Here is a 13,583-nt window from a genome sequence, read left to right as displayed (position 1 = left end):
GAGACACACTAAACAGTGGGGGGGGGGGAGACACTGAACAGTGGGGGGGGGGGGAGACACTGAACAGTGGGGGGGGGACAGGGACCAGTGTAGGGGGGGGGACAGGGACCAGTGTAGGCGGGGGCACAGGGACCAGTGTAGGCGGGGGCACAGGGACCAGTGTAGGCGGGGGCACAGGGACCAGTGTAGGCGGGGGCACAGGGACCAGTGTAGGCGGGGGCACAGGGACCAGTGTAGGGGTTGGGGGGACAGGGACCAGTGTAGGGGGGGGGATCAGTATAGGGGGAGGGGGATCAGTGTAGGGGGGAGCAGGGATCAGTGTATAGGGGGAACAGGAAATCAGTGTATAGGGGGGGGCAGGGATCAGTTTAGGGGGGGGCAGGGATCAGTTTAGGGGGGGGGACAGGGATCAGTGTAGGGGGGGGACAGGGATCAGTGTAGGGGGGGGACAGGGATCAGTGTAGGGGGGGGACGGGACAGGGATCAGTGTAGGGGGGGGACGGGACAGGGATCAGTGTAGGGGGGGACGGGACAGGGATCAGTGTAGGGGGGGACGGGACAGGGATCAGTGTAGGGGGGGACGGGACAGGGATCAGTGTAGGGGGGGACGGGACAGGGATCAGTGTAGGGGGGGACGGGACAGGGATCAGTGTAGGGGGGGACGGGACAGGGATCAGTGTAGGGGGGGACGGGACAGGGATCAGTGTAGGGGGGGACGGGACAGGGATCAGTGTAGGGGGGGGGGACAGGGATCAGTGTAGGGGGGGGGGGGGACAGGGATCAGTGTAGGGGGGGGGGGGACAGGGATCAGTGTAGGGGGGGCAGGGATCAGTGTAGGGGGGGGGCAGGGATCAGTGTAGGGGGGGGGCAGGGATCAGTGTAGGGGGGGGGCAGGGATCAGTGTAGGGGGGGGCAGGGATCAGTGTAGGGGGGGGGGGGCAGGGATCAGTGTAGGGGGGGGGGGCAGGGATCAGTGTATAGGGGGGGCAGGGATCAGTGTATAGGGGGGGGCAGGGATCAGTGTAGGGGGGGGGACAGGGATAAGTGTAGGGGGGGACAGGGATAAGTGTAGGGGGGCAGGGATCAGTGTAGGAGGGGGGCAGGGATCAGTGTAGGGGGGGGGGACAGGGATCAGTGTAGGGGGGGACGGGACAGGGATCAGTGTAGGGGGGGACGGGACAGGGATCAGTGTAGGGGGGGGGGGACAGGGATCAGTGTAGGGGGGGACGGGACAGGGATCAGTGTAGGGGGGGACGGGACAGGGATCAGTGTAGGGGGGGACGGGACAGGGATCAGTGTAGGGGGGGGGGACAGGGATCAGTGTAGGGGGGGGGACAGGGATCAGTGTAGGGGGGGGGACAGGGATCAGTGTAGGGGGGGGCAGGGATCAGTGTAGGGGGGGGGCAGGGATCAGTGTAGGGGGGGGGACAGGGATAAGTGTAGGGGGGGGCAGGGATAAGTGTAGGGGGGGGGCAGGGATCAGTGTATAGGGGGGGGCAGGGATCAGTTTAGGGGGGGCAGGGATCAGTGTAGGGGGGGCAGGGATCAGTATAGGGGGGAGGGGGGATCAGTATCTCCGGGCAGTGATCGGTGCGGTACAGCCGGTGTCTCCGGTGTTCCTCCCCCCGTCTCTCACTCACCAACACCGGCAGCAATCTTCTAATTCCTCCCGGAGCCGCCATCTCCGGCTGCCACGTCTGGCTGCGCCTGCGCAATGCGACCACGCTGCCTGATCCCCGAGAGCCCGAAAACGCCCACAATGGTGTAGGTAACGCCTTTTCCCCGCCCACCTCACTCACCTCGGCCCTGTAAAGTTCTCTTGACACGCCTACATCATTGCTCTTCCTCCCGCCCAGTGCCCATCCCACTCACCCCTTCGCTGCCCCGTCAAACTTTCACCGTCTACTCCCGCCCACCGCTCCGCCCACCTCACTCATGGCTGGTCAGTAGTGACACTGGGCCACGCCTTTTCCCCCTCCCATCCCTTGACACGTGCCCCTCTGCACTGTGCCGGATCCTGGGGGCGGGGCCGAGTCCGCTGGTACGCTCTGATTCTTAAAGTGAACCTGTCACCAAAAGTTCTCTTAAAGGGACCCCGGATTTATTTGAGCATTCTCGACGTTGAATAGAGTGGGGAAGCCCCTCTCAGGGGTATTATCAGGGAGATTCACCCTCACTCGTGGGAAGCCCAAAATGTTACAGTTGTCACCATAACAGGAAGGGAGGGGAAATCTTCCTATGGGGACACTTGTTCCGGTGACAACATTCCTTCCCCTATTAATAATTATTTTTTCCAGCAGAAGAGATTTTTTTAATGCTTAAAATTAAACAGACAAAAAAAAATAAAAAATCTAAATTTTCTTAATTCGCATGCCTGGGAGGTCCCCCAATCCTGCCTGTGGGTGGGGGGGTCCCCAATCCTGCCTTTGAGTGGGGTGGGGGTCCCCAGTCCTGCCTGTTGGGGGGGGGGGGGGTCCCCAATCCTGCCGGTGGGTGGGGAGGTCCCCAATCCTGCCTGTGGGTGGGGGGTCCCCAATCCTGCCTTTGAGTGGGGTGGGGGTCCCCAATCCTGCCTGTTGGGGGGGGGTCCCCAATCCTGCCTGTGGGTGGGGGGGTCCCCAATCCTGCCTTTGAGTGGGATGGGGGTCCCCAATCCTGCCTGTTGGGGGGGGGTCCCCAATCCTGCCGGTGGGTGAGGGTGGGGTCCCCCAATACTGCCTGTGGGTGGGGAGGTCCCCAATCCTGCCTCTGGGTGGGGAGGTCCCCAATCCTGCCTGTGGGTGGGGGGTCCCCAATCCTGCCTTTGAGTGGGGTGGGGGTCCCCAATCCTGCCTGTGGGTGGGGAGGTCCCCAATCCTGCCTCTGGGTGGGGAGGTCCCCAATCCTGCCTGTGGGTGGGGGGTCCCCAATCCTGCCTTTGAGTGGGGTGGGGGTCCCCAATCCTGCCTGTTGGGTGGGGAGGTCCCCAATCCTGCCTCTGGGTGGGGAGGTCCCCAATCCTGCCTGTAGGTGGGGGGTCCCCCAATCCTGCCTTTGAGTGGGGTGGGGGTCCCCAATCCTGCCTGTTGGGGGGGGTCCCCAATCCTGCCTGTGGGTGGGGGGTCCCCAATCCTGCCTGTTGGGGGGGTCCCCAATCCTGCCTGTGGGTGGGGAGGTCCCCAATCCTGCCTCTGGGTGGGGAGGTCCCCAATCCTGCCTGTGGGTGGGGGGTCCCCAATCCTGCCTGTGGGTGGGGGGAGGGGTGATGTACAGAAAGTGCTGATGCTGTGCTGACATTTACAAAGGAGAAAAAGTATTTACCACTTCCTGTCCGCGCTATAGCCGAATGACGTCATGTGATGTCCTCCCGTGATCGCACCCGCCGCACTCCCACTGCGGTCTGTCCTTAGGATACTCCATCTCAACACGGATCTGGGTAACGGGCCAATCACGAGGAGCCGAGAGCCGGTAACTGGCTTGTGGGAAAGCGACATCTACACTGATATACCGTGCAGTCCCAACAGTGCCCATCAGTGCTGCCAATCAGTACCCATCAGTTTCCACAGTGACACCTATCAGTGCCCACCAGTGTCACCCATCACCACCCATCAATGCCCCCTCATCAGTGTCACCTACCAGTGCCGCCTATCAGTACCACCTATCAGTGCTGCCTATTAGTGCAGCCTCTTTAGTGCCACCTCATCAGTGCCCACAGTGCCACCTATCAGTGCCCATCAGTATCACCTATTAGTGCCCATCACTGGTGCCTATAAGTGCAGCCTCATTAGTGGCCACCTATTAGTGCCTATCAGTACAGCCTTTTTAGTGTGTCCTCATCAGTTCCCACACTGCCACCTATCAGTGCCCTTCAGTGCCACCTATTAGTGTCACCTATCAGTGCCCATCAGTGCAGCCTCTTTAGTGCCTCCTTATCAGTGCCACCTATCAGTGTCACCCATCAGTGCCCAGCAGTGCTGCCTCTTTATTGCCTCCTAATCAATGCCCACAGTGCCATCTATCAGTGCCACCTATTAGTGCCCATCAGTACCACCTATCAATGCCACATATCAGTGCTGCCTATCAGTGCAGCCTCTTTGGTGCCTCCTCATAAGTGCCTCCTCATCAGTGCCTACAGTGCCACCTATCAGTGCCCATCAGCAGGGCTGCTCATAGAAATCACGGGGCCCCCCGTACAGCCTACCTGACAGACCCTCTACTCCGAAAATATCAAATTATATTTTTGCTAAAATGCAGCACCCACAATGCTGTGCTTTGCTGCCATGGCAGAAATTATTCACTCATTCAATTGAATAGCGGCACAGAGGTAATATCTGCACCTCCACAGTGAGCGATCGCTGCCAATCACTCAGAGTGTTCATTCAGAAAGGTGAGTCCTCCCCACTCACCACCCTGAAATAACCCACCTGTGTGCCCTCAGCAGCTTCTGGTGGGAGAGGAGAGGAGGGAAAACAGCAGCACTGAGGGGGAGAGGGGCACACAGGGGTCCCAGGGAGAAGGGGGCACAGATACTAGGACCGATCCTCCTGCAGTGCAGCAAGAGTCACAATGTCGCTATAAGGCAGTACTGCTGGCCCTCTTGCTTGGCAGGTGCCTGGGCCCCGCTTTTGAACTGATGGGGCCTGGGCCCAGTACAGGAGGGCTGGCTGTACTGCCCTATCAGCGGCCCTGCCCATCAGTGGCCTCTATCAGTGCCCATTAATGCCACCTAGCAGTGCCCATCAGTGCTGCCTATCAGTGCTGCCTATCAGTGCCTATCAGTGCTGCCTATCAGTGCCCATTAATGCAGCCTATCAGTGCCCATTAGTGCTGCCTATCAGTGCCCATTATTGCTGCCTCATTAGTGCCCATCAGTGCTGCCTATCAGTGCCCATTATTGCTGCCTTATTAGTGCCTCCTTCATCAAGGCCCATCAGAGAAGGAGAAAATGACTTATTTGCACAATTTAAAAACAAAACAAGAGAGACATTTTTTTTTTTTTTTTTCTTTTTTTTGATTATTTAGCAAAAAAAAAAAAAGCCAGCAGTGATTAAATACCACTAAAAAAAAGCTATTTTTGTGTTACAAAAAAAAAAAAAAAAAATGATAAAAATGTCATATGGGTAGAGCATTACATGACCGCGTAATTGTCATTCAAAGTGTGACAACACTGAAAGCTGAAAATTGGCTTGGGCAGGAAGGGGGTGAAAGCGCCCGGTATTGAAGGGCTTAAAGTGATAGCTTTGTTTTTTTTCACACCGGCCCTGTAATGGTCCTGCAGAGAGCAACACAGAACATCCTTTCCTTCTCAGCCAATGAGGAGAGAGACCCGGATCAGCTGGGGCTCCCGTGCACATCACTGGATGGAGAGGGGGCTCAGGTGAGTATTGGCGGGGGGGGGGGCTTTGGGGGGGAACAGCACACAGAAGGTTTTTTTTACCTTCATGCATTGAATGAAGGTTAAAAAACATTCTGCCAGTAAAACCACATTAAAATTGCCTGCAAATGACATTTCACATTCATTTTTTTTTTTTTTTGTTTAAAAAAAATAAATAAATAAATAATAATAAATAGTAAAAATAAAACTGGTAATAATAATAAATAAATAAATACATAATAATAATAATAATAATTAAAAAAAAATATATATATATTTTATTTAACAATAGTGATGATATGATGCCATTTATTTGTTGTTGTTTGTTTGGCTCCTTTTTAAAATCCTAATTATAACCGAAATCCCCAAATGTCCCTGATGAAAAGTCTCCCCCCCCCCCCCCACACACACACAGAATGACAGAATGTATGGCCTTGCCAGATTACAATGGCAATTAAGGGTACATTTCCTACCTGTCGGGGGGGGGGTCACTTAAAGAGGTTGTAAACCCTCTTGTATAACTTTTACCTATAGGTAAGCCTATATTAAGGCTTACCTATAGGTGCTATAAATATCTCCTAAACTTGCACCGTTTAGGAGATATTTACAGCGCAAACTGCCGATGACGTCATCGGCGCAGGCGCTCTGAGGGAACGGCCACCCGTGCCGTTCCTTCAGAGCTCAGTGCCGTGAACGGCGGCTCCCGCGCGCATGCGCGGGAGTGATGTAATCGCGCCTCCGGCCAATCATATGGCCGGAGGACGCGAACCCGGAAGCGGGACGGCAGGACATGTCGCCGTCCTGTCGCTGAGGTGGCGGCACGGCGGGGGCTTCGTTTTAAGGTAAGTACTACATAATGAGCTAGTATGCGATGCATACTAGCTCATTATGCCTTTCTCTTTACAGGGCTTTTTTTTTCTCGGTTTTTTTTTTTACTTTACTTCCTCATTAATGAATGAAGGTTAAAAAACATTCTGCCAGCACCACCTTAAATGGTAATAGCAACAACAATAATTATAATAAATATATATATATATTGTGACAGGAAGTCAGGTAAATCTGTGGATGTAGTCACAGACAGGAGATACATTTCCACCTGGTTTAGAAAATTCACCAATTACTATAGGGTATCGGCTGCAGAGGCAGCCAGAACTGTCTAAGGATGTTGAACAAACTTCAGCTGTTCAGAATGAGGAAGTTAAGGCCTCTATAATTTGTCCAGAGGAAGTCTAAGGATTGCTGCCTCCTGACGCTGTGTGAGCTGGGGAGAGGAGGACAGTCAGATGTGTGCCTCCCGACACTGTGTGAAGCCTGGGAGAAGGATTGCTGCCTCCTGACGCTGTGTGAGCTGGGGAGAGGAGGACAGTCAGATGTGTGCCTCCCTGAAGCTGTGTGAGCATGGGGAAGACCTCCTGGAGCGATGTGCGCTGAGGAGGGTAAAAAGTGTGAAGACTACTCAAGGTGAGGTCTTGGACTATTTCTATGTGGAAAGAAATAAATGAACTGTTTGCTATGTGAAGAGACAAGCAAAGGAATGGTTGCTATGTGAAGAGACAAACAAAGGAACGTGTTCTATGTGAAGAAAAAAGCAAAGGGACATGTTCAATGTGAAGAGGAAAAGGGACAAGTTCTATGTGAAGAGAAAAGGGACATGTTCAATGGACATTTGTTGTGTGAAGAGAACAAACATGGACTATTGAGTGTCTGCTGTATGATCAGCCAAGTCTGCCCAACAGTAGGTTGGAGATAGACTCCGTAGGTAGGTTCCTGTGTGTGAGAAGGTAGCCGCCCACAGTGGCAAGGATTTATTTTGTGTTTTATTTTTATTTTGATGTTTTTGAGGCTTGCACCTGTGTGAAGTAAATTGCAAGAATAAACCAAACTGTTGTTTGCAACCACTTCTCGGCTATCTCCCTGTGTAAACACCCCCCCCCCCCAAGGGGTCATCCATACCCGCCACCGAGCTAATCCCCCCACATATGATGGAGGTATGCATTGGGCAGAAGCAGAGATCCCTGCAAAGAAGTTCATCTGTTCTATGAACTTTGGCTGGTGCATGAGATTGCACAATCTGTGTGTGCAGGAGAGAAGATCCTGAAAGAGAGGAAAAACTACTTGTTTTAAAGAGACAGTGGTCTCAAAATTTTTGATGGACTTTGTTGTGTCTGGTGCATGAGACTGCACAAACTGTGTGTACAGGAAAGAGATCCTGCAAGAGAGAGAAAAGCTACTGGCTTTAAAGAGACAGTGGTCTCAAATTTTTTTTGCTGGACTGTGAAAAATTTATTGTGGAGTTATTGAAGATGGGGCGATCAAAACGCCTGAAAGATGCAAAGATAGCTGAAATGAGAGACCGGATTCTATGGATGGAGGGGATGTTACCGCCTGAACGAACCCCATCCATGCCTGAATAGAATCTGCTAAAGAGAAAGGTTGTTGTCCCTAGCAACACTGAGGCAAATGCAGCTCAACAGCAGGCAAATGTGGATTTTCAGCGGAGCTTTGCAGCTCAACAAAAGGCTCATCAAGAGAGCATGGCAGGCTGGAAACAGAGACGCCAGCAGCAAATGGAGGCCATCGGTTTGGAGGAAACCGAGTATGTGTTCAGGGCTGAGCTGGATGCCTTGCAACGGAAAATGGAAGAAAAGGAAAACGCCCTGGAGTTGCTTAGGATGGAGCATAGAAACTTGCAGGCTCAGGTGTTACAGTGGGAAGAATCCACTGCTCTTCTTTTTTCCGAGGTGCAAAAACGCAGAGAGACTATAATGGAGAAAGATACCATCCTCATGGAAAAGGAAATTGAAGTTCAGACTTTGCAGAAGCAAAGTATGGGTGAAATGTTGGAGTTGCGTAATCAGCTGGAAAAAAGTCTTCAGTCTTTGGAAGCTACAAAAATAGACCTGCAGGAGGCGCAGGAACAGAATGTCGCTCTGAAAACGACATTGTCTCTCAGCTACAAGGAGAAAAGTGAGAGAGAGGCTGAATTACTGAGTACTGTGTGTGAGCTCACCACTTTGAGCAATGTGGTAGATGAATTACGTACGGACTGTGAAAGTTGGAAAGATGAAGTCCAACGTGTCTAGCAGCAGTTAAAGGAGAAAGAAGCCTGTGTGGCAGAATTACATTCTCATTCCCAGAAGCTAGCCAATGAGGTGAAGGCTCTTATGCAGGGAAAAGGAGATGCTGAACACAAGAGAAAAAAAGTAGAGGCACAGCTGCAGGAATCGCAAGTCAAGGCGTCGGAAGGTGACCGATTGTGTGCTAAGCTGTCAGAGAAGGCGAACCGACTGCAGGTTGAGTTGGACAATGTTACAAATCAGCTTTCCCAAGCAGACAGCAAATCTAGAGAAATTGCCAAAGATTTCTCTATCTTGGAATCGCAGCTGCAAGACACGCAGGAACTCTTACAGGAAGAGAGGTGTCAAAGGCTGAGTTTTAGCACAAAGCTCAAACAAATGGAAGATGAGAAAAATGGCGTCCTGGAACAATTAAAAGAGGAGGAGGAGGAGGAAGCAAAGAAAAACCTATCAGAGCAAGTAGCAACACTGCAAGCTCAGATAGGAGATATGAAAAAACGCATGGAGGAGAGTGTTGGTTCATTGGAGAGTGTTGAAGATGTGAAAAAGAAGTTGGATCAGAGGCTTGGTGAGGAGAAGACTGTGTCTGCCAAATATGCAGAAGAACGCGACCGTGCAGAAACGGAGACACGTGATAAAGAGAGCAAAGCCCTGTTCTTGGTTTGCTCCTTGGAGGAAGCTCTAGAGTGTAAGGTTGAACTAGAAAGAGTTAACAAACAGCTGTGTACAGAGATGGAAGATTTGGTCAGCTCCAAGGATGATGTTGTGAAAAGCGTTCAGGAGCTAGAAAAGTCTAAGCGAGCCTTAGAACAGCAAGTAGAAGAGATGAAGATTCCGTTGGAAGAACTTGAAGAGAAATTACAGGCAACAAAGGATCTGTCCCAAAGAGGGGATAGTGTGCCTGTGTAAGATTCTGGTACCTTCGGTACCCTTCCAGCCCATTTCTTCCGCATTGCGTCCCACCTTTTCAGCTAGGTGGAACGCATATACCCGCCTATCTCTTTAATTCTCATGACGTCATCACTAGGCGCCGCTCTGAGTGGCTATTTCAATCGCCGGCTTTCACTCACAAGGAGTTCGTGCAAGCCACCTGTATGCAGCTATACCTGACGCTACTTGATCTTGTATCTCGCTACCTGATCCTGTATCTCACTTTCTGATCCTGTATCTCGCTACCTGATCCTACCGCTTGTTATACAGCCTTGTCTGACGCTGCCCAAGCCTCCAGCTATTTCCCCAGTATCTGGACAGACCGGAGTCTCGCTACTTGATCCTGTATCTCGCTACTTGATCCTGTATCTCGCTACTGATCCTGTATCTCGCTACCTGATCCTTAGCTCACTACCGGACCCCTCACCTCTCTAAACCAACTAGTGATAAGTACCCCGCAGGGGATTCCTTCCTATCAACTTACACTATCTACTCTTGCATACTAAAGACTGTTGCTATCTATGCATTACTATTTCTATCATCTGCACTGTTACATAGATTGCTAGCTCTTGAGTCTACTACCAACTATATCCTAGTCTCGCTACTTGATCCCGTATCTCGCTACTTGATCCTGTATCTCGCTACTGATCCTGTATTTTGCTACTTGATCCTATATCTCGCTACTGATCCTGTATCTCGCTACCGGATCCTTATCTCATTACTGGACCCCTCACCTCTCTAAACCAACTAGTGATAAGTACCCCGCAGGGGATTCCTTACTATCAACTTACACTATCTACTCTTGCATACTAAAGACTGTTGCTATCTATGCATTACTATTTCTATCATCTGCACTGTTACATAGATTGCTAGCTCTTGAGTCTACTACCATCTATACCCTTGCACTAAGTTAGCATCTCCTGTACATTCATCTGCTGTCCCCTACCACCTGTTACTTGTACATGATTGCTAACCTACCTGCATACTATCTATCACCGTCTGCTAACACTCCTGAACATTACTACTTGAGTGCCTATCATTGCTATCACTACTCACGCCTGTCCTTTCAGCACATCACCTCTATACTATCGCATACAAACTATCACTCCAGGAACATCTTATCTGAGTGACTGTATATGTGCATGCTGAAGCAGGCTGGGCCACAATGATGAGTCTGGAGAGTTGGATATGGGGATTCAACACATCTCTACAGGACTACTGAGTGGAAATTCTGCAGCTGCAAATCCAGTTCACTAAAACAAACGCCAGAGCGTTACAGCCTGATGCAGTTTATAAAAGGATCAGTGTTTTGGGGTCTGTCCTGAGTGAGCATCAGAAATTTGATGACATGTTGTTTGAATCACCCCTCTGAAATAAACATTTCCTTCAAAAACTTCAAGCACTGGAAAATGTATCATTAGAGCTTCAGCAAACAAAGGAGCTGTGTAAGAAATGTGATGATTTCTCAGTTCAGGCTGAAAGTCTAGTGGAGAAAACTAAGGCAGGTGATATAAAGCTTGGAGAAAAAAGCAAACACCACCTAGTGGAGAAAACTAAGGCTGTTGGTGAAAACGTGAAGCAAATGAATAAGTGCCTTTCAGGGAATATTTCCAAAATTAAATTGGTGAAAGACAGGTGGCAGAAGTTTGAGCGTGATCTTGAGATACATTCCATGTGGAGTTCAGATAAAGAAAAGGAACTAGGTGACCTTGAGCTGTCAAATAGTTCAGCAGATATGCAAATCAAGGAAATACTAAAGGAGCTACAAGGGAAAAGTAGTGCAATTGCAGAAAGTGCATTGAAGAAACCTGTAATAGACTGTGTTGTTGCTTTTGACCCATATGTTGGTGGAAGGAAAGTTGATGATGTCGCTGGAAAAAGGAACAGGGGTCACTTTGAAGAAATGTGTGACAGCCTGTTGTCGCAAATGGAAGGCCTTCTGCACAGCATCTTAGAGCAAGCCAAGCTCATAAAGGCATTTCTTGAAACAAAGCTAAGTGAAGCAGAGGTCCTCAAAGTTTTGTGGAAATCCTTTATTGATTGCAGAGAGAGGCGGTTCAAGAATGTTGAAGACTTTAAGACTAGCACAATTGAGTTGCCTATGGATCACGGTCCTCCTTGGTGGATAGAACAGATGGTTATGCAGGACAAGCTTGAGAAGGAGCGAAATGATGCTAAAAATGCAGTTGAGGAATGTGTATATGAGATGAGGGACAAGTTGTCTGACATTTATGAGAAATCTGTCAATGAAGATGACAGAAACAGTTTCATCCTGAAGCTTGAAGATACTAGGAGGCTTATCAGTGAGAGTCAAGAGCAGTGCCTGACACATGCGTGCCTGGAAATCTGTGTCCCAACCCTAGGGTTGAAACAAGAGGGGGGGGGGGGGTATGTGATAGGAAGTCAGGTAAATCTGTGGATGTAGTCACAGACAGGAGATAAATTTCCACCTGCTTTAGAAAATTCACCAATTACTATAGGGTGTCGGCTGCAGAGGCAGCCAGAACTGTCTAAGGACGTTGAACAGACTTCAGCTGTTCAGAATGAGGAAATTAGGCCTCTATAATTTGTCCAGAGGAAGTCTATGGATTGCTGCCTCCTGACGCTGTGTGAGCTGGGGAGAGGAGGACAGTCAGATGTGTGCCTCCCGACGCTGTGTGAAGCATGGGAGAAGGATTGCTGCCTCCTGACGCCGTGTGGGTAGAGGAGGACAGTCAGATGTGTGCCTCCCAACACTGTGTGAGCATGGGGAAGACCTCCTGGAGCGATGTGCGCTGAGGAGGGTAAAAAGTGTGAAGACTACTCAAGGTGAGGTCTTGGACTATTTCTATGTGGAAAGAAATAAATGAACTGTTTGCTATGTGAAGAGACAAGCAAAGGAATGGTTGCTATGTGAAGAGACAAACAAAGGAATGTGTTCAATGTGAAGAGGAAAAGGGACATGTTCAATAGACATTTGTTGTGTGAAGAAAAAACATGGACTATTGAGTGTCTGCTGTAGGATCAGCAAAGTTTGCCCAACAGTAGGTTGGAGACAGACTCTGTAGGTAGGTTCCTGTATGCGAGAAGGTAGCCACCCACAGTGGCAAGGATTTATTTTGTGTTTTATTTTTATTTTGATGTTTTTGAGGCTTGCACTTGTGTGAAGTAAATTGCAAGAATAAACCAAACTGTTGTTTGCAACCACTTCTCGGCTATCTCCCTGTGTAAACACACCCCCCCAAGGGGTCATCCATACCCGCCACCGAGCTAATCCTCCCACAATATATATAATATATAGAATCCCCCAAATCTCCCTGATGAAAATTTGCCCCCCTCGGAATGTTTGGCCTCAGTACAGACAAACAAGGTGACACATATAGATTACAATGGCCATTAAAGGTTCATTTCCCACATTTGTGGCTTTTTACATTACAATTAGTGTCTATGTATAAACAGTCAATGAGGTTGTTAGCTGAGCAGGCTAGATACTGAGCCATGGGGAGCAGAAAAGAACTGTCAAAAGACCTGTGTAACAAGGTAATGGAACTTTGTAAAGATGGAAAAGGATATAAAAAGATATCCAAAGCCCTGAATATGCCAGTCAGTACTGTTCCATCACTCATTAAGACATGGAAAATCTAGATACCAAGCCAAGGTCAGGAAGACCAAGAAAGATTGCAGCCACAACTGCCGAAAGAATTGTTCAGGATACAAAGAAAAAAACCCACAGGTAACCTCAGGAGAAATACAGGCTGCTCTAGAAAAAGATGGTGTGGTTGTTTCAAAGAGCACCATATGATGATACTTGAACAAAAATGAGCTGCATGGTGGAGTTGCCAGAAAGAATCCTTTACTTGCCAAATGCCACAAAAAAGCCTGGTTACAATATGGCCGACAACCCCTTGACACGCCTTACAGCTCTTGGCACACTGTATTTTGGAATGACCAGACCAAAATAGAGCTTTATGGTCACAACCAGAAGCAAGGGGTCAACAAGGCCTATTGTGACAAGAATACTATCCACACTGTGAAGCATGATGGTGCCACACTGAAGTTTAGGGAATGTGTGAATTCTAAAGACACGGGTTGGGGGGAATCTTGTGAAAATTGATGGTAAGATGAATGCAGCACGTTATCAGAAAAAACTGGCAGACAATTGGCATTCTTCTGCAGGAAAGCTGCACATGGGACACTCCAGCACAACAATAACACAAGCTGACCCTCCAGTGGTTACAGCAGAA

The 13,583-nt window shown here is 49.6% G+C and overlaps 1 protein-coding gene across 2 annotated transcripts in view; it reads right to left on the bottom strand.

Annotated features, from left to right (window-relative positions):
- The window catches only part of PDIA5 (protein disulfide isomerase family A member 5), a 116,544-nt gene extending 114,775 nt beyond the window's left edge, over positions 1 to 1,769 (bottom strand). For both annotated transcript variants that reach the window (XM_082260979.1, XM_082260978.1), the window contains exon 1: positions 1,641 to 1,769. In XM_082260979.1, the coding sequence (XP_082117105.1) occupies positions 1,641 to 1,682 (42 nt within the window). In that variant the 5' untranslated portion in view covers positions 1,683 to 1,769. The remainder of the gene's footprint in view (positions 1 to 1,640) is intronic.
- Between the last annotated feature and the right edge of the window lie 11,814 nt (positions 1,770 to 13,583).

Source organism: Pelophylax lessonae (assembly GCF_965119305.1).
Source record: "Pelophylax lessonae genome assembly, chromosome: 6".
Classification (NCBI taxonomy): Eukaryota; Metazoa; Chordata; class Amphibia; order Anura; family Ranidae; genus Pelophylax; species Pelophylax lessonae.
Note: the sequence above shows the minus strand (reverse complement) of the source record. Positions and strands in the feature narration are given on the sequence as shown.